This window comes from Oncorhynchus mykiss, chromosome 20 (assembly GCF_013265735.2).
Source record: "Oncorhynchus mykiss isolate Arlee chromosome 20, USDA_OmykA_1.1, whole genome shotgun sequence".
Lineage (NCBI taxonomy): Eukaryota > Metazoa > Chordata > Actinopteri > Salmoniformes > Salmonidae > Oncorhynchus > Oncorhynchus mykiss.
Window position 1 is genome coordinate 12,009,451 of NC_048584.1, and position 21,672 is coordinate 12,031,122.

The window sequence follows — 21,672 nt, forward strand, 5'->3', positions numbered from 1 at the left end:
TCGTCAATGTTTGTCACAAATTGCAGTTTCCTGCCAACCAGCCCCCAGAGCATATGGTCCTACCTGTGTGTGTGTTTACAGCAGCTGCTCGAGACCTCTTCCCAGCACACAGGGATCACAATTACCCAATGGGGTCTCTGTACGGCTAATGCTGACACACAATCCCGTGATACACAGGCACACACACAGGCACACACATATTATCCCAGAGCCTTATTGCAGAGGCATCCAGGCAGCTAACATCTTCACTTTTAGCAGTTTCACTTGGTTTCTCTGAGTAGAGTTGAATTATAAATGAGCTGCTTATTTACTGGGACTGAGACTAGGCCGGCGTGGTGCTTGTGCTTCTGCACATCTATGCAGACGAGCTGACAGGGAGTAGACAATTTACTCCTCCCCCTAGGCTGGGAAAACTTGGAGTGAAGGACCAGTTACTCACTCCATATCGTTATTTCTCTCTTCCAGTTCTCCCTCTCTCTCTCTGGAGTCTCTCTCTCGCAAACACACTCTCTCTCTCTCTTGCAACTCTTTCTCAATCTCTCTCCCTCTCCTCATCTCTCTCTCTCTCTCTCTCTCTCTCTCTCTCTCTCTCTCTCTCTCTCTCTCTCTCTTGTGGTTTCAACCTCTTAAATGACTAAAATAAATGTTGCTTCAGGAGGAAACAAATGTCTGCAGTTTATTGCTTTTTGTGACGGGTGCTGTGATAAAGAGGTCCACATTATATATAATAATTTCCTTCCTCACATCATCCAGCTTATGAGTTTTCACTGTTTTATGAATAGACATTTTACTGCAAAACAAGCCAGCACAATCTACATAATTTCTGCTTTGACCATGATGTTTAAAGGTACAACTGAAACACGGCAATTATGTTGCTGTCGCTGCTGTGAAACCCAAAGGTAACTAATTGGTGGAGATTGCACACCATGCATTAATTCTCCAACTTTTCTTTTCGCCAGCCTTTTATCCCATTAAGAATGGAAGCCCCCGCATCCCACACTGTGTAAATGGCTCATTTCTGAGTATTGACAGATAGAACTAACCATTACTCTTTCCTTTCAGAGCAAAGTGAACCCTGTCAACGTGACGCCCATCATTCAGGCCGTGGACCAGGACAGGAACATCCAGCCTCCCTCTGAGAGGCCAGGAATACTCTACTCCATCCTCATTGGTAGGTACCCGTCAACACTGCTGTCATCTATATTCCGTCACCACTGTACCGCTCCCATGCCAGGTCATGCAGAGGGGATAGCTATCTCCAGTGTAAGGAGTGGTGGTTATGGGGGCTCGGCAGTGCAGCTCTAACCGAAAGGCTGATGGTGGTGGCAGGGAGGGAGAGAGTATGCAATGGAGGGACGAGAAGGAGGCGGGTGAGGATGGGATGCGTTTCTGGCGAAGGGGAGCAGGGAGCCACCTGTGGAGAGCTGAGATGAGAACTGACAGTGCAGGGCTGTAGGGAACTATGCAACTGTGCAATGCTCCCATCTCGCTCCCCCGGCTCTCTGGGAGGCCAGTAAGGAGATGCCTGATATTTTTATATTTTCTGACATACATTGACAATATGAAATTATATCTAAAGATTATGAGTCTTTTCAATACTTTTCATTAGAATTACATTCACATTCGTGTAGTGCAAGGGGCATTAAAGAAAATGGTGAAACAGGCACTTACTTTCATAAAGCCTCCAACTTCTCCCCTGACCTTCAACATGACGGTCAATTATTTCCCTGTACCCTGTTTAGGTAAGCCTGAGAAGTACGCCGACTTCTTCTCTCTCAACCGAACCACTGCCAAGCTGATGCTCCTCAAACCACTCAACAGGGACCTGTATCAAAGATTTGACTTGGTAATCAAGGTAATAAGAATAAAGCTCTGTAGCCCGGCATGCTGTCTTCGTGACAAGATCATGGTCTTTCATTCTGAATAAGAGGGGGAATGATCCAATAATTCACAGCTAGAGAGAGAGGCAGAGACTGGGGATGGACTGGCTGTGTGTGCGTGTGCGTGTGTGTGTGCGTGTGTGTGTGCGTGTGTGTGTGCGCGTGTGTGTGTGTGTGTGTGTGTGTGTGTGTGTGTGTGTGTGTGTGAGAGAGAGAGCAGGTTAGGCAGTGAGCGGTGCTAAAACCCCCATCAGGATGAGTCAGGTATCACACACACACAACTGCCGACGAGGCTTGTTGCTTTAAACTCCAGAGGGCGGTGATCCGTTAGGAACATTCTGCATGCTACAAGGATCCTCACACTCCGAGGGGGGAGTATGGACATGAGCTTATATAGATAAAGCTCCCTTATCGGCACAGGGGGAAACTCCTGTACTACAGGTGTCTCAGACTCCAGATCAAAGACGAAAGAGCCCAGTGCAAGCTATGGGTTATATGATACTGTGTTCATATGTAGGGGGCTTCAGTTCAACCTTGCATGTGTGACATAGATATGCATGTAGTGTGTGTGTGAATTAAATAGTCAGGCAGTGTGTAGTGTTTGAATTAGATGTGTGTGTGTGTGTGTGTAGTGTCATGCTCGCGCTGCTGCATGCTGACGGCCAGATTGGTAGCGGTATCAACCAGCAACGTGCTTGAGAGATTTTCTGCTTCAGGAGTCGGTGAGGGGAAGGTGAGCGGTGAGTGCCCTCCCCTCTCCCTCCGTCCTAGCCTGAGCTCAGGAGCAGGCAGCTACCCCCCAGATATTGGACAGATCCCTCTCACATGACAGGTAGACTGGGCTGGGTGAATGAGAAGTGACTCCTGCACAACGACTGTGTTAACAGTGAGAAAGGTGGCCCACCACAGGAAGAGATCAGCTCAGCAGTTACCCCATTTACAGTCTGCCCTGTCCAAGGACAGGTACTGTGTAGAGTGCAAATCCTTCTTGGGGAGAAAGCTCATTCTCTTTTTTTTTTTTTTTTTTTTTTTTTTTACAAAGGCAAAAAAACAAAAACAGGTTATCTTTCTACAGGCATCTGTGTGTGTTGGAAACTATGGAAAGTTTTTTTCTAGGCTTCATTGAGTTGGAACTTGCCAGGCTGCAAATACAGCTTGTGCAGAGCCCCACAGTGGAGGTGTCATAATACCCATAAAACCTTGCGGTCAAACAGGAAAATGGTTCCAATCGTTTTTCCACCATTTATTCTTCCGATAAGGGATTTTAGAAACGTAAAATACGGGCTGTATCCTGGAGGGATGTTTTGATAACCATGTAAATCTCTCTCGGACAAGGTGACTTTGATACAAATATTCAGCTCTATTTACTCACAGATTCGAAAATGCTATTTAACATCAAAGTAGACATCATGCAAGACTACAAATCCCTGCAAGCTCCTGCACGTCATCTCTAGCTGACACCTTTGCTAACAAGTATTGTGTCAAATTAAAACTTGCACAAGACAGTTCACATAATTGTCCATTTAAAGAAATGTGTCCAATTGATAAAATTACTATATTTAGTTAACCTTCGATAGTTAATCCCGAGATTCTTACCTATGCCTCGATTCGGCAGTCTTGTCTCATCATGGCATCAGTTCTTTATGATAGCCACATTAGCAGCTAATTAGCATTACATTTTTGGGGGTTAAATACAGGTGAATATATTGATAAAAGTCACCTTGTCCTAGAGAGATTTACCTCACGCCAGAGTAAGCCTACACGAAACCCAGCCCTTATTTTATGTGTTTCTAAAATCTCCTATGGGAAAAATGAATAGTGAAAAAATGATTGGAACCATTTCCCTATTTGACCACTAGGTTTTATGGGTATTATGACTCATACTGTGGTAATCTATACTGCCCTGGGGTTGTGTTAAATATAGATACACAGTATGATCCAGATACTGTACAGGAATAGAAATAGTCTCAGAGAATGGAGGGAGGGCGCTGTGGTTGTCTGGTGGACAGAAACATGTACTTTAATGATGACTATCATATTGTCATTAGATTTGACTGATAAGTGTATGTGATTGACTATTGGAGTGGTTTGAGAGATGATGACATGTGAATCACCCGTAATTGAGTATTTGGAGTCAACCATCCAATTTGGAGTCAACCATCCCACCGTTGTAATTCAATTAAGCTGCGGAGAATGCGTTTGGTTCTGCACCATGAAGAACACTTTGAAGATGTAATCATTTCAATAATTGCCTTTTTTGCAAGTTTAGATTTGCCTCTCATTCCGTTTGATATGATCGCTTTTCGCAGGTCCCTTACGGAAGAAACACATGCATTCCACATGTTCCAAAAGCACGTCAATCACATGTGATCTATGTGAAATGAATGTGATAACATTCAGACAACATGTAAAGCAACACGTGATAATATGAAATGACACTTGAAAACGTGTGATTACATGCAAAGTTTCCCAAAACCAGGTTTTCACATGATTTCACATGTGAAATTTCATGTGAAATCATGTGGGTTTTTTTCTGTACGAGGTGTCAGTATAGTCTTAGAATCAGATCTTAGGGGGGGGGCGAATCGACTGATATTCCCCTACCAGGGAATTATGAAGTGCTTTTGACACAAGTGGTTGCTCTTCATATTTAAACAGTTACACACTCCTCTAGCCGATAATGGGGACCATGCTGTTACACACAACACTTTAGCTTCCATGTTGAGTCATCGCAAGACATGGGCACAGAGCGGAGGATGGTGTTTGATGCAGTAAACTGGAGATTTTATTGAAAATAGTTCTGAAAATTATACAAGTACCAGTCAAAAGTTTGCACACACCTACTCATTCCAGGGTTATTCTACATGGTAGAATAATAATGAAGACATCAAAACTATGAAATAACACATATGGAATAACATAGTAACCAAACAAGTGTTAAACAAATCAAAATATATTTTATATTTGAGATTCTTCAAAGTAGCCACCCTTTGCATTGATGACAGCTTTGCACACACTTGGCATTCTCTCAACCAGCTTCACCTGGAATGCTTTTCCAATGAGTAGGTGTGTCCAAACTTGGTGTAACCACCGACTTGCTGTCCCATGCATCGTCCATATGCACGCAGCAGGCCCAGCTTTGCAGTGGTGACCTCAAGGCCTCCATCATTTCCATTTTCATACTGACACAAAAAGTCACACACACACACACACAAACAAAAGCTGGTAGAACAGTTCTTCCATGCAGCACACAGGTAGGCAACTTCATCCATCCTTTATGGATAACCAGCAGTCGGAGAGCAGAGTCATCCCGCTCGAGTGCGCCCCCATGCAGCCACGTAGCTAGAATCGTTCTCTGATCCAAGTTGTAGAATCCAAGGCTCAGGCCCGCAAAGACTGGTGGGAGAAGGCCCATTTACGTCCACTAAGCAAAAGTACATTTCCAAGATGTGTAAAAGCCTCGGTAAAACTAATATTTAGTTGGTAATGCCGTTGTAGACAGGTGGACAGTCCAATACCAATGGTGGGGAGTAGTGAACTAACATGTAGTAGTGTTTTCAGGTAGTTAATAACTTTCTTGCCATGTAGTGGTGTAGCTCAGTGATTCCCAAACTGTGGGTAGGTCTGCATGCCACAGTTTGGGAACCACTGAGCTACACTACTAGTAAAATACACAAGGTGCAATTTGGAAAACTGGGTAGTGCATCATCAGTTCCTTTTGTCACGTCAGTCATTGCATATCTTAGAGCAGTGGTGTCAAACTCATTCCACGGAGAGCAGAGTGTCTGCATTTTTTTATTTTTTTTCTCTCCAATTAAGACTACAACCAGGTGAGGGGAGTTCCTTAATAATTAAGTACAAGGGTTGAGCAAAAACTCTCAGCTACTGACCCTCCATGGAATGAGTTTGACACATGTGCTTTAGAGAGCTTTTTATTTACCTTTATTTAACTAGCCAAGTCAGTTAAGAACAAATATCTTATTTTCAATGACGGCCTAGGAACAGGCAGAACGACAGATTTGTACCTTGTCAGCTCAGGGATATGAACCTTTTGGTTACTAGTCCAACGCTCTACGCAGGCTACCCTGCCGCCCCATATAACTTGTTAGTGATGTCATCTAGCCTATGTCAGCTAATGTTTTTTAGGCTGTTTATTTAGGCCATTTATTTTGTAGTAATATTCAAGTAATTTAAATAGCACATGAATGCACATTAGACATGACAAAATGTATAGAATTGCATGAAAATTTGATTTAAAACTGCACAAATGTATTTGCACCCCTTGACAAAATGTGTAGACTTGCAAGAAATAAGCTTTAATTAAACTGCATAATATATTCTCTGCCAACAAGCAGCAAGAGGGGTGTAGCTAACTAATGAAACTACACACTACATTTTGTGTTTAATAGGCAAAATGACACATTCTGTTAACGTCTGACTCCAGAGTGATCTGTTCTTGCATTTTGTAGAATATGACATTTCAGATTTAGATATGATCATTTTTCACAAAGTATATACTTTGGATGTAGTGAACTACTTTTTCAAAGTAACTTTAATTAAATTAACTCTAATTTTTCTCCAGTGTGAAGTAATTTGTAGCTTGATAAACTTTTCAGAGTAGCTTCCCCAATACTGTCCAATACTCATGCTTCACTTGTCTGACAGCTAGCAGTGAGGGAGATGATGGTGCACTGCAAATGAGAATAACATTTGTCCAATGCTGCTTCAGTACGCTAGCTAGCATTTAGCCACGTGTCAGCAGATATTCGGTTCCACGGTCATAAAAAAAACGCAAAAAAAACCAACACAGGTGCCACCGATGTAACGCGTCGTTTAGTGTGGACAATCAGCTATTTGAAAAATAAGACTGGACACGAGACATCATACGGAGTTCAACAGGACGTGGTTTAGGCTATTCTAGGACAGGCGACCACCATCTCAATTAGTTCACGTAAAACAGGTGAATTTATAGACACGGGTCGAGCATTAGTAATCAATTATGGAGGAGGGATAATGACAAAAACCGGCTGAAAAGGCTGAAAAATGAAGGAATTCATTTGGTCATCAGTCATATAAAGTGGTTTTTTTTTTTGTGAGGGGCTCAGGGTCACCCTCCCCTCTCTCTCTATGTTGTTATGATCAATAATTGTAAAGGCGGTTTCATTCCTCTGTATTGACACAACCGTGCTGATTGGCCATAGATTAGATCAACATCGCTGATGGAGAGAACAAACAGCCTTGCTAGGATTAATGAGTTTCCAGTGTACTTCCATGTTTGTTGGAGAGGAATATGATTACAAAGGAATAATAAGTATCACTCAAAAAGATTGCTGTCGAAATCATCAAATGTTATTCAATTGGTTATTTTCGACCCTATTTTATATCAGTTGTCTTTGGAAAGCTTAGTCCATGAACCCAGCATTACTTGTGCTGTAAAGAAAGAGTTTTGAAACCCTCAGTGCTGCATACATGCACTTATTGAGTAGTTCTCAGTCATGTTCATTAAGGTGAAGTGAATCTGGAAGGTGCCACCCGAACGTGTCCAATAAGAACACAGATTTACGTTTTCTTTTTTCCAGGCAGAGCAGGACAACGGCCACCCCCTGCCTGCGTTTGCTAACCTCCAGATCGAGGTTCTGGATGAGAACAACCAGGCACCATACTTTCAAGACACCACATACCAGGGCTTCATCATCGAGTCAGCGCCAGTGGGCACCACATTGTTCGCTGACGTCAGCCTCACCACCCCCCTGGGCATCAAGGTTCTGGACAACGACATTGAGGAGGTAAGACCCCATAGCTGACCAGTCTCTTCGTTCATTCATTCATTCGTTCATTTATTCATTAATTTATTCATTATTTCAGTCTTTCATTCACCGAACCGAGGGTTTTTTCCTCACCATCTTAAATAAGCATGCCCCATTCAAAAAATGTAGAACCAGGAACAGATATAGCCCTTGGTTCACTCCAGAACTGACTGCCCTTGACCATCACAAAAACATCCTGTGGCATACTGCATTAGCATCGAATAGCCCCCGCGAAGTTAGGAACCAATGTACACAGGCAGTTAGGAAAGGCTAGCTTTTTCATGCAGGAATTTGCATCCTGTGCACTACCTCAAATCAAATTTTATGTCACATACACATGCTTAGCAGATGTTAATGTGAGTGTAGCGAAATGCTTGCGCATCTTGTTCCGACCATGCAATAATATCTAACAATTTCACAAAAACTACCTTATACATACAAGTGTAAACGAATGAATAAGAATATGTACATACAAATATATGGATGAGCGATGGCCGACCGGCATAAGCATGATGCAGTAGATTGTATAGAGTACCGTATATACACATGAGATGAGTAATGTAGGGTATGTAAACATTATATAAAGTGGCATTGTTTAAAGTGGGTAGTGATACATTTATTACATTAAATTTGTAATTATTAAAGTGGCTAGAGATGAGTCCGTATGTTGGCAGCAGCCACTCAATGTTAGTGATGGCTGTTTAACAGTCTGATGGCCTTGAGATTGAAGCTGTTTTTCAGTCTCTCGGTCCCCGCTTTGATGCACTCCAAAAAGTTCTGGGACACTGTAAAGTCCATGGAGAATAAAAGCACCTCCTCCCAGCTGCCCACTGCACTGAGGCTAGGAAACACTGTCACCACCGATAAATCCACGATAATTGAGAATTTCAATAAGCATTTTTCTACGGCTGGCCACCTGGCTACCGCTACCCCGGTCAACAGCCCTGCACCCCTCATTGCAACTTGCCCAAGCCTCCCCCATTTCTCCTTTACACAAATCCAGATAGCTGATGTTCTGAAAGAGCTGCAATATCTGGACCCCTACAAATCAGCAGGGCTAGACAATCTGGACCCTCTCTTCCTAAAATTATCCGCCGAAGTTGTTGCAAACCCTATTACTAGCTTGCTTAACCTCTCTTTCGTATCGTCTGAGATCCCCAAATATTGGAAAGCTGCCGTGGTCATCCCCCTCTTCAAAGGGGGAGACACTCTAGACCCAAACTGCTACAGACCTATATCTATCCTACCCTGCCTTTCTAAGGTCTTCGAAAGCCAAGTTAACAAACAGATCACCGGCCATTTCGAATCCCACCGTACCTTCTCCGCTATGCAATCTGGTTTCCGAGCTGGTCATGGGTGCACCTCAGCCACGCTCCAGGTCCTAAATGACATCATAACCGCCATCGATAAGAGACAATACTGGGCAGCTGTATTCATCGACCTGGCCAAGGCTTTCGACTCTGTCAGTCACCATATTCTTATCGGCAGACTCAACAGCCTTGGTTTCTCAAATGACTGCCTCGCCTGGTTCACCAACTACTTCTCAGATAGAGTTCAGTGTGTCAAATCAGAGGGCATGTTGTCCGGCCCTCTGGCAGTCTCTGTGGTGGTGCCACAGGGTTCAATCCTCACGCCGACACTTTTCTCTGTATACATCAATGATGTCGCTCTTGCTGCTGGTGATTCTCTGATCCACCTCTACGCAGACGACACCATTCTGTTTACTTCTGGCCCTTCTTTGGACACGGTGTTAACTAACCTCCAGACGAGCTTCAATGCCATACAACTCTCCCTCCGTTGCCTCCAACTGCTCTTAAATGCAAGCAAAACTAAATGCATGCTCTTCAACCAATCGTTGCCCACACCTACCCACCCATCCAGCATCACTACTCTGGAGGGTTCTAACTTAGAATATGTGGACAACTACAAATACCTAGGTGTCTGGTTAGACTGTAAACTCTTCTTCCAGACTCACACTAAGCATCTCCAATCCACAATTAAATCTAGAATCGCTTCCTATTTCGCAACAAAGCTTCCTTCACTCATGCTGCCAAACATACCCTCGTAAAACTGACCATCCTACCTGTCCTTGACTTTGGCAATGCCATTTACAAAATAGCCTCCAACACTCTACTCAGCAAATTGTATGCAGTCTATCATAGTGCCATCCGTTTTGTCACCAAAGCCCCATATACTACCCACCCCTGCGACCTGTATGCTCTCGTTGGCTGGCCCTCGCTTAATATCCGTCGCCAAACCCACTGGTTCCAGGTCATCTATACGTCGTTGGTAAAGCCCCGCCTTATCTCAGCTCACTGGTCACCATAGCAGCACCCACCGCAGCATGCGCTCCAGCAGGTATATTTCACTGGTCACCCCCAAAGCCAATTCCTCCTTCAGCCGCCTTTTCTTCCAGTTCTCTGCTGCCAGTGACTGGAACAAACTGCAAAAATCACTGAAGCTGGAGACTCATATCTCTCCCACAAGCTTTAAGCACCATCTGTCAGAGCAGGTCACAGATCACTTCACCTGTACATAGCGAATCTGTAAATAGCCCATCCAACTACCTATATTTATTGCCTCACCCCCCTTATCCTGCCTCATTTTCACACACTGTATATAGACTTTCTCTATTGTATTATTGACTGTATCTTTGTTTATTCCATGTGTAACGCTGTGTTGTTGTTTGTGTCGCACTGCTTTGCTTTATCTTGGCCAGGTCGCAGTTGTAAATGAGAACTTGTTCTCAACTAGCCTACCTGGTTAAATAAAGGTTAAATATAGGTGAAATATATATATATTTTTTTAAATCACACTCACTCTCTCTATGGAATAGTGCTGTAGATCTTGATAAGAGAGCAGAGAGGTTGAGATCAGAGAGGTTATGAGCTAACCTTGTTACAGTACATAGAATCAAGTGACTGTCTAGGTAGAGTTCCAGGATCCATTTATGTCAGCTGCAAATAAGGTATTTGGCTTTCAAGATGATACTATAGGAATTAATCAGCAAAAAACACACATGACTTTCATTTTAACGTGATTGTAACACCATCTCCAAATTCTCATTGGTTGAGCAGGTTGTCCCAATCACACTTTTTGGTTTGTTCTTAATCCAGCTCCTCCCTGGTGATGAACCTGTAGCTATTAGCCAATGCATTAGTGATTAGAGAGGTTCTCTTTCTCGCTTTTTCTGCTGATCAGCCTCTTTTTTTCAAACCCTCCAATTCTTCTATTTACATGATTTCCGCTTCACGCCTTGTTTATAGGTTTTTGTTTAAATTTGTAGCTAGCTTGGTTAGACTTTGAAGTGCAATTATCTGTTTTTCTCTGACCCGAGGAACTTGTTTCCCACAGTACATGGATGTCTGTATTGGATGTCTGTATTACATTGATAAGGCATATAGTTGTGTATAGTTACACTCTGGGTTTAGCCTGGTCTAGCCTGGTCTAGTGGAGTTGTTTCTCACATACCGATCTGGAGCAGGCTAAAGTCCATGTGAGTTGGATTATTTTGGGAAACCTCATGCTGATGGAAGCTGTGTCATCTCCTGCTGTGCGGGGGCATTGGGAGAGGGGACCTTTACTTACACCCAGACATTTGTTAAGTGTCTGTGGTGATTATTATTCAAATTACTTTTATTTGCCGCAGCTCAATTTATTTATGTCTCCCTCCGCCCGGAGGGGCAGCGGTGTAAGTTCAATATCCTCTAAAGCAGCATCAACAATATCCACAGTGCTGAGGGGTGCATATTAGTAATGAAGGCTGTCGCCTGTCTGGAATGGGCCTGTATTAAAAGGACCGGCTTGCTTATCAAATGGCAAACAATTCACTTTAGTGCCCTACTTTCAACCAGGGTCCATAGAGATTCCTATGGGGCTCTGTTCAAAAATAGTGCACTATATAGTGAATAAGGTGCCATTTCGGATGCGGACGCTATTATTGCAGGGGTAGGCAGTGGATGAGGTTGGACTTTTCATTATTGGTCTGTATTCATACACAAATGTATCCAGGTGTTGCTGTGTGTGCAGAACACAACCACGACACAAGGACTACAAAGCCTTGCAGGACTTCAGATGAATTAGGGAAAGGTATGGGGTTTAACATTCGAAAGCCCATTTAGATTGGCACAACAGACCCCGCAACACAGCCATACAGATACCGTGGAGAGAAAGTGCATTGATAACAACAAATCCTTAGTATACTTTGTCATGCAAATATGATACGGATGCCAACATCAGTGCCATGGTAATATCGTACAAAGAGCTGTGTAATTGTATTTCATTGTCATTCAACACCACGGTGGATTTCATGGAAGCTAAATGGTTTGATAGGCAAAGAAATACAAAAACTGTGAGATGACATCATAGTTCAACTGTTATGAGTGTTTATCCTCACATATATTTCCTTTGTCTCCAAAAACGTGTATTTGAAACTGACTGACTAGGTTTCATCACCTTGCTTTCATCAATGGGACTCCAGTCCGTCAGTTGTTGTTTGTGGACTTGTTGTTGCCAATAAAAAAAATTCAGTGATTTATTTTCCTTCCCTTGAAGATGAAAGATCCCATGGTGCAGATATCCTTGGACAACTACAACACAATCTTCATGTTGACACCTTCGGGGATTACTCGCTACCTGACACTGCTGAAGCCCATGGACCGTGAAGAGCAGGACAGCTACACGTTCACGGTAAGGCTAGCTCTAGCTGACACTACTTTCTCTCTCTTCTTCTCTCCCCACAATTAAGTTAGCACCTGTCAAACAAAATAGTACATCATAAACTGGAATTCAGTCACTTGTCCTTTAATGCCCATATACAGTATGTCTTGTAGCAAGCTCATGAACACTGCTAGAATGGCAATAGGTATATCAGTACAGTACTATTACATATACACTATTGAATCAGCAAGATACTTATTTTCTTGCTACTTGAAATTCATAGCTGGGATTTTTATACCCGTAGTAACTAGTTTGCCAATGCTTCTGACATTTCTGACCAATTTTATTATTATTATTATTATTTTTTTTTTAATGTACGAGATAGTCCTATCCTTTGTAAAAATGTCTTCCACATCGTATCCTCAGCAAGGGTTATTTTTTGTTTTTATCTGGTAATGATGGAGGGCATCACAATCTTTCCCCAAACTTTATGACCATTGGGATAGAACAATGGTGTTCGTCTTCAAGTAATAATCCTCTATTGTTGCTCACACCAAAGTCTCCCGCTTCCCTCTGCCCAGACAACCAGTTGGCACAGGGCCTGTATTTGATGTAGTGTGTGTGTGTGTGTGTCTGAGTGTTTTTGTGTAGGCTAACATACTCCAATATGTAAGTAAAAAGTGAAAGCAATCCCTGTAAAAGCACTCGTTGAAAATTTTTACTGTGCTAAAAGATAAAAGTGAATGATTAATGTCATGTGATGCGGTAGCCTCTCATTAAGTATTTGTGCAATCCCCTGAGCCAGCGCCTACAAAGTTTCAATAATGAAACCAATACTCACCAATTACTGAGCTTTCATGCAAGAGTAAAACTCTCTGTGGCTGGCTAGTGCACTGTTACCAGCTGGAAGACCATGATAAAGCACCGAACAGCAGAGTGCAGTCCAGCACAGCACAGCAGAGTTCAGCACAGAGCTGTTAAGTACAGCATAGCACAGCTCAGAACAGCGTAGTTCAGCACAGAACAGCTCAGTATAGTTCACTGCATGACACGGTACAGCACAGCGCACCAGAGTTCAGCACAGAACAGCTCAGAACAGCATAGTTCAGCACAGAACAGCTCAGAACAGCATAGTTCAGCACAGAACAGCACAGCGCAGCAGAGTTCAGCACAGAACAGCTCAGTATAGTTCACTGCATGACACGGAACAGCACAGCGCAGCAGAGTTCAGCACAGAACAGCTCAGTATAGTTCACTGCATGACACGGAACAGCACAGCGCAGCATAGTTCAGCACAGAACAGCTCAGTATAGTTCACTGCATGACACGGAACAGCACAGCGCAGCAGAGTTCAGCACAGAACAGCTCAGTATAGTTCACTGCATGACACAGAACAGCACAGCGCAGCAGAGTTCAGCACAAAACAGTTAAGCCGTAGCACAGCTCAGAACAGAATAGTTCAGCTCAGCAGAGAACAGCACAGCAACACACAGGTCAGCACAGCACAGCACACTGCTAACCTCAGTACTATTCCTCAGTATGTTTGATGATGTATTCTTCCTTCAGCTCAAACTGGCACCGGGTTATTCGCTGTTCCCTCCGGATCAGATAGACCTGTTTATTTGAGGAAGTGTCACCTAACAGCTGTATCATTCAGCCTGAGAGCCGTAGTCTTGTCAGGCTTTGAAATTGCCAAGTGCCATGTCATCAGAAACCATAATTGGAATTTGTCCTAAGAACTTTGGAGGTTTTGGAGTTCCATTTTTCCTGCTCACCTTTACCACTCTGTTTTAAGAATTGAGAGACGTAATTTTTTTTTAGCAATCTGATAAAATCCAAATTAAGTCAAATCCAATATTATTTGTCACATCCGCAGAATACAACAGGTGTCGACTTTACTGTGAAATGCTTACTTGCAAGCCCTTAACCAACAATGCAGTTATAAGAAAATTTAGTTTAGAATATATATTTTATTATTAAATTTTTTTAAGTAACACAATAAAATAACAACACGGAGGCTATATACAGGGGGTACAGTACCAAGTCAATGTGCGGGGGTACAGGTTAGTCAAAATAATTTGTACATAGGTAAAGTGACTGCATTGATAATAAACAGTGAGTAGCAGCAGTGTAAAAACAAATGTCAATGCAAAAACTCCAGGTGGCCATTTGATTAATTGTTGACCAGTTTAATGGCTTGAGGGTAGAAGATGTTAAGGAGCTTTGTAGACCTAGACTTGGCGCTCTGGTATCGCTTGCCATGTGGTAACAGAGAGAACAGTCTATGACTTTGACAATTGACTATGACCATTTTTTGGGCCTTCCTCTGACACCGCCTAGTATATAGGTCCTGGATGGCGGAAGCTTGGCCCCAGCGATATACTGGGCTGTACTGTCAGATGCTGAGCAGTTGCCATACCAGGCGGTGATGCAACCGGTCAGGATGCTCTCGATGGTGCAGCTGTATAACTTTTTGAGGATCTTGGGACCCATGCCAAATCTTTTCAGTCTCTTGAGGGGGAAAAGGCGTTGTCGTGCCCTCTTCACAACTTTCTTGGTGTGTTTGGACCATGATAGTTTGTTGGTGATGTGGACACCAAGGAACTTGAAACTCTCAACCCGCTCCACTACAGCCCCGTCAATGTGAATGGGTGCGTGTTCGGCCTTCCTTTTCCTGTAGTCAGTTATCCTCCCCTTTGTCTTGCTCACATTGAGGGAGATATTGTTTTTCTGGTACCACACTGCCAGTTCTCTGACCTCCTCCCAAATGGCTGTCTCATCGTTGTCAGTGATCAGGCTTACCACCACTGTGTCATCGGCAATCTTAATGATGGTGTTGGAGTCGTGCTTGGCCACACAGTCGTGGGAGAACAGGGAGTAGAGGAGGGGACTAAGCATGCACCCCTGAGGGGCCCTTTGTGAGGATCAGCGTGGCAGATGTGCTGTTGCCTACCCTTTCCACCTGCGGGTGGCCTGTCAGGAGGTCCAAGATACAGTTGGAGAGGGAGGTGTTTAGGCTAAGGGTCCTTGGCTTAGTAATGAGCTTTGTGGGCACTATCGTGTTGCATGCAGAACTGTAGTCAATGAACACATAGTGAGAATTTTTGTCCAGGTGGGAAAGGGCAGTGTGAAGTGCGATTGAGATTGCGTCATCTGTGGATCTGTTAAGACGGTATGCGAATTGGAGTGTGTCTAGGGTTTCCGTGATGATTTGGTTGATGTGAGCCATGACCAGCCTTTCAAAGCACTTCATTGCTACTGACATGAGTGCCAGGGGTCGGTATTAATTTAGGCAGGTTACCTTTGCTTTCTTGGGCACAGGTACTATGGTGGTCTGCTTGAATAATGTAGGTATTACAGACTCGGTCAGGGAGAAGTTGAACATGTCAGTGAAGACACTTGCCAGTTGGTCCGGCGCATGCTCTGGTTACGCGTCCTGGCAATCTGTCTGGCCCTGCAGCCTTGTGAATGTTGACCTGTTTAAAAGTCTTGCTCACATCACCTACGTGATTGCACAGTTGCCCGGAACACCTGGTGCTCTCATGCATGCTTCAGTGTTGCTTGCCTCGAAGCAAGCAGAAAAGGCATTTAGCTCGTCGGGCTATGCTCGCATCACTCATCACTGGGCAGCTCGCGGCTGGGTTTCCCTTTGTAGTCTAATATTTTTCAAACCCGTCCACATCCGACCGACATTGGATGTGGAAGGGTGTAGTATGATTCAATCTTAATCCTGTATTGACGGGGTATTGCGGGGGCATAGCAGGATATTTTATAAGCCTCCGGATTTGTGTCCCGCTCCTTGAAAGCAGCAGCTCTAGCCTTTAGCTCGGTTATGATGTTGCCTGTAATCCATGGCTTCTGGTTGGAATATGTACGTATGGTCACTTTTGGAACAATGTAGTTGATGCACTTATTGATGAAGCCAGTGACTGAGGTGCTATACTCCTCAATGCCATTGGATGAATCCCGGAACATATTCTAGTCTGTGCTAGCAAAACAGTCCTGTAGCGTAGTATCCTCGTCGTCTGACCACTTCCGTATTGAGCGAGTCACTGGTACTTCCCGCTATAGTTTTTGCTAGTAAGCAGGAATCAGGAGGATAGAATTATGGTCAGATTTTCCAAATGGAGGGTGAGGGGAAGGTGTATACGTGTCTCTGTGTGTGGAGTAAAGGTAGTCTAGAGATTTTTTTCCCTCTGGTTGCACATGTGACATGCTAGTAGAAATTAGGTAAAACGGATTTAAGTTTGCCTGCGTTAAAGTCCCCGGCCACTAGGAGCGCTGCTTCTGGATGAGCATTTTCTTGTTTGCTTATGGCCTTATACAGCTCATTGAGTGCGGTATTGCTGCCAGCATTGGTTTGTGTTGGTAAATAGACGGCTACTTAAAATATAGATGAAAACTCTCTTGGTAGATAGTGTAGTCTACAGCTTATCAAGAAGTACTCTACCTCAGGCGAGCAATACCTCGAGACTACCTTAATATTAGACATCGCTCACCAATTATTATTGACAAATAGACACATACCCCCACCCCTCGTCTTACCGGACGTAGCTGTTTTGTCCTGCTGATGCACAGAAAAGCCAGCCAACTGTATATTATCTGTGTCGTCGTTCAGCCACGACTCGGTGAAACATAAGATAATACAGTTTTTAATGTCCCGTTGGTAGGATAGTCTCGAACGGCGCTCATCCAGTTTATTCACCAGTGATTGCACGTTGGCCAATAGAACGGATGGTAGAGGCGGGTTACCCTGATCTCCGCCCCCTGTATATCCTTATTTTCTTTATGCAAATGACAGGGATTTGTCTGGGAGCAACATTATATAGTCTTTGCCCAGTTTGAGGTCAGTAATTTCTGTTCTGATATCCAGAAGCTCTTTTCGGACATAAGAGACGGTAGCATCAACATTATGTACAAAATAAGTTACAAACAAATGTGAAAAAACACACAAAATAGCACATTTGTTTTGGAGCCTGTAAAATAGCAGCCATCCCCTCCGGCGGCCATTCTTATTGATAAGGCAATGTCTTATCGATTGACTGTGCCTGTCTGACTATGTTAATACAGCAGGATCAACTCTGTTTTCGTCAAAAACCATCAGAATATGAAATAATGGTGCAAAGAAGATCCAGAAGTCTTCTCTGAATGCAAATATTGGTGTGCTGCTCCCTTCAGCCCTAATTCTGTGGGACGTGGTTTTAGCATTCTGTTAGCATTTCGATCACTTGGAGTTGGCCTTGTCCTGGCAGTCACCGAATGATTAAAACACTGAGAACAAGCACGCTTGTCTGGGAGTTACTATGCTGAGTTAAATTATGGATTCGTCTCACATACGAATGCTTCCCAGTCAGTCAGCGCCTCAATGTGTTTCCCCTCTCCATCATTACCATGAAGATATCCATGTGGATGTGTCTCAGTGGGTTTTAATTCCGACACATATTCAGTCAGCGTATGTTTACTTGATTTCATTCAAATGACAAATGGCACTGAATCTGTTATGCTACCCACCCTGAAAGACACCCTTCCTGCCAGTCAGAATACAACCACAGCTACAACAATCACTACCCACCTAATGATGGCTTAGTGCTTAAAATAATCATTTTGCCTCTGTCTTGCCTAGAGGATTTGTACTGTTATGTTGTTGGGAGCTGGTAGAGGTTTTTATAGTGCTAACTTGTCTCCGACTAAAACGGAGACAAGAGCCTCATAATGTCAAGGGTAGAGCATTGCACCGGAAACTCAGAGGAGAAAACAACACTTTGACGTTTTCTCTCCCCACCACCACATCCTGCTGGAACAGTGGAGGAGCCCGCAGCGCTATCCTGTCAAGACTTTGAAGTGTGGTGTTGCTAAGCACTATAGACATTAAGAAGTACTAAAGGGATGTCTCTGGATTCCGGTTTTCGCTAGCACTTACCACTGTGTTTACCTGTGGGCTTTTTTTAGCTGCTTCCGCCATTGTTTTGTGGGGAAGATCACAATGGTGGCAAAATAAGTAGCTTTAATTCGAAAAGTTAATGGGGGAGAGCTTTGAAAATCCCAGTGGGACAAATGGTGTTTTATCTCTGGCTCAACTGAGGATCATTGTGCTTTTCTCGCTGTTTGATGCTTGTTAGCATGTTCTTTGTTTTTTTAGTCTTGTTAGTCTTGTTTTATCTATGTGATCGGTTGTGTTCTATGTGGAAGTTCACAGTCAGATACTGCTTCACGCACGCACACACACACACACACACACATTAGTGAAGCTTAAGAGTATTAATTAGCAAAGGCACATTAAAGGGTCTGTTCACTTTATCTAATGAAAAAACAACATTGGTATGCCAATCATGATTGGAGTTGTGAGAGCATTGTAGTCTTCATTACTGTAAGTAGTTTTTAAGCCAATAGGCCCTGTTTAGTCAGTGTGATGAATTAATATCTCTGTGTAAATGGATTTTTAGTAAGGTTATTGCTCTCAATCTTGCAATTTTATTTTTACCATTGGTCACCATCCTTGTCTTCCTTTTCTCTCCTGTGACTGTGACTCTCAGGGTCTAACCCGTTGTTCGTGACATGACAGAACATGTCATGGGTTATATAGTGTCTCCACTGTATACATACAGTATATCATGCATTAGCATTGTTTGACTGTTTCCTAGATATTCTCAACAAGCTGTTCAAAAGTTCATTCCTCAATGGTTTCTCTGAAGGTGTTTGATCATTTCTCTCTCGCTCCCCGTCTCCCCTTCTCTCTCCTTCTTTCCTTCCTTTTCTATCTATCTATCTCTGTCTGTCTGTCTCTCTCTCCCTCCTGCCCCCCCCCCCCCCCCCCTCTTCTCTATAGATGATGGCTTCAGACGGAGTTCAGGAGAGCCCTACAGTGACCGTTCATATCACAGTGATTGATGCCAACGACAACACACCAACCTTCCTCAACTCCTCCTACAATGTTAATGTTTACACAGACATTCAGCCAGGGGAAACAGTATTACAGGTAATCAATGCACTATACTCACTCGCTGTTTTCCCAAACAAACCACCCACTTAGAGTAATAGCGTTAGTAAACCTAATTTATAAATGAATTATAGCTGGAATAATTGTGGCAGCAGACTGTTTGGCTTAGCTCTCAGCAGGCTGCTGCCATAGGCTGTTCCCCTCTGTGCCCAGGGAAGATTGTGGGTAATTTGTTATAACCCCTGTTTTGCAGTCTGAGCATGAGCCCAGTTCAGTCGCAGGGAACAAAAGACTGACAGAAAAGGTCAAGTCCAGGCAGTTAAATCTCTGTTTCCCGATCAGAAGACTTCCTCTCATAGCAAGCCAGGTTAGGCTGGTTAGGCTTCAGAAACATGCGTTAATAAGGACAGCTATGAGTTAACTCTTTGTCTGCTGAATGACTTAATGAGTCAGAGACATCTTTGAGTTACAGTATGTAAAGTCTTAGAATGGCATATGGGGAAAATTACACTAAAGATGTTGTAGTCATGCTTTTGTTTAGTCACATACTATAGCTTTCTGTTTGTTTTAAACACATTCATGTTTTGAGGTTTCTATTCATGTGTGGCCACTTCTTTACACATCACAGTGTGTTGAATATGAAGTCCTATATGTTGTACAGAGATGATGCTAATGTTAAAAGGTATTTCTGCGTTTGATTGTGATAGTAGTCTCTACCTTCTTATTTCAAATTTGCTGACCATATATGCTATTGATCTGTAATACGCCCCCGAACACGATGCGTTTAATTACGCATTAGATATGTTTAAGAATAATATCAGCGCTGAATTTGCATGTTCCTTGAAATGTGGGGCGAAAATTGGTATAGATTGCCTTCCCCTAGTGATGTCCCTGGGCATAGGACGACTGCGGACACTGTCGATGGAGACTTACGGGGAAATGATGTGGCTCCTCTCCTGTATCCCTTTCAGCTGACGGCCCTGGATGCTGACGAGGGCCCCAACGGGCTGGTGACCTACAAGATCCTGGCGGGGAATCAAGGCCACTTCGCCATCAATAACCGCTCGGGAGTGATCACTGTGATGCCTGGCATCTCCCTGGCCGTGGGACGCTCCTATGCCCTGACCGTGAAGGCCATGGATAACGGCCCAGAGTCCCAGAGGAGGTGAGGCTATTAGGGAGCCCTGGGGGGGCCCGAGGGATGGGAGGCTGGAGGGGAGGATGGGGAGGGCTGGGTGTTGGGGAGACTGAGCAGGGCCGTGGAGAGGTAGAGTGGTGGTGGTGGCTGGAAACTGGTGGGGACTGTAAAGGCTGAGAGCCACAGAGGACCAGGTACTTTCCATTCCGTTTGCAGCAGCCACAGCCTCCCTCCCTTGCTGCCGTTCTCCCTCTTTCCCTCTGTCACCCCCCCCCTCTCCTTTTTTTATGTATCTCTCTCTCTGCCCCTCTCTCTTGCTCTCTTAAATCAATAGTGTTCTGCAGGATAACACATTCTGCTGTGGAAATATCCCTGTAACAATGTGCTGATAGATATTACTCTCAGGACTGACCCATCTGGTACCCAAAGCGGAAATGAGAGGCTTTTCACAATAATTGGCAATGCCCACCCTCCAACTCAATTCAATCTGTGTCGCCTTTGTGCCCTCTGTAATGCTTGGTGGCCACAGAATCAATATAGCTCAATAGACTAACATAGAAAGAGATTTTTTTGCAGGAAATGTAGTGAATTGGGAACTAACTGGTGCCTGAGTTCAATAGGAAAAACATTAAGGTACCCACTGGGGGAGTTCTGTGGCCTCAGTCCACTGGTGGGTTTCTGTGGCCTCAGTCCACTGGTGGGATCTCTGTGGCCTCAGTCCACTGGGGGAGTTCTGTGGCCTCAGTCCACTGGTGGGGTCTCTGTGGCCTCAGTCCACTGGGGGGGTTTATGTGGCCTCAGTCCACTGGGGGGGTTTCTGTGGCCTCAGTCCACTGGGGGGGGGGGGGGGGGGTCTCTGTGGCCTCAGTCCACTGGGGGGGTCCCTGTGGCCTCAGTCCACTGGGGGGTCTCTGTGGCCTCAGTCCACTGGGGGGGGGTCTCTGTGGCCTCAGTCCACTGGGCGAGTTCTGTGGCCTCAGTCCACTAGGGGGGTCTCTGTGGCCTCAGTCCACTGGGGGGTCTCTGTGGCCTCAGTCCACTGGGCGAGTTCTGTGGCCTCAGTCCACTGGGGGGGTCTCTGTGGCCTCAGTCCACTGGGGGGGTTTCTGTGGCCTCAGTCCACTGGGGGAGTTCTGTGGCCTCAGTCCACTGGGGGGGGTTTCTGTGGCCTCAGTCCACTGGGGGGTCTCTGTGGCCTCAGTCCACTGGGCGAGTTCTGTGGCCTCAGTCTACTGGGGAAGTTCTGTGGCC

General features: G+C 44.3%; 1 protein-coding gene across 7 annotated transcripts in view; it reads left to right on the plus strand.

The window, feature by feature from the left end:
• The window catches only part of pcdh15b (protocadherin-related 15b), a 215,080-nt gene that overhangs the window by 99,905 nt on the left and 93,503 nt on the right, over positions 1 to 21,672 (plus strand). For 6 of the 7 annotated variants that reach the window (XM_036955811.1, XM_036955814.1, XM_021575724.2 and 3 more), the window contains 6 exons: positions 1,063 to 1,171; positions 1,743 to 1,855; positions 7,460 to 7,666; positions 12,242 to 12,376; positions 19,173 to 19,322; positions 20,255 to 20,448. In XM_036955811.1, coding sequence (XP_036811706.1) covers positions 1,063 to 1,171; positions 1,743 to 1,855; positions 7,460 to 7,666; positions 12,242 to 12,376; positions 19,173 to 19,322; positions 20,255 to 20,448 — 908 coding nt within the window. The remainder of the gene's footprint in view (positions 1 to 1,062; positions 1,172 to 1,742; positions 1,856 to 7,459; positions 7,667 to 12,241; positions 12,377 to 19,172; positions 19,323 to 20,254; positions 20,449 to 21,672) is intronic. The other variant, XM_036955813.1, reaches the window with a different exon arrangement.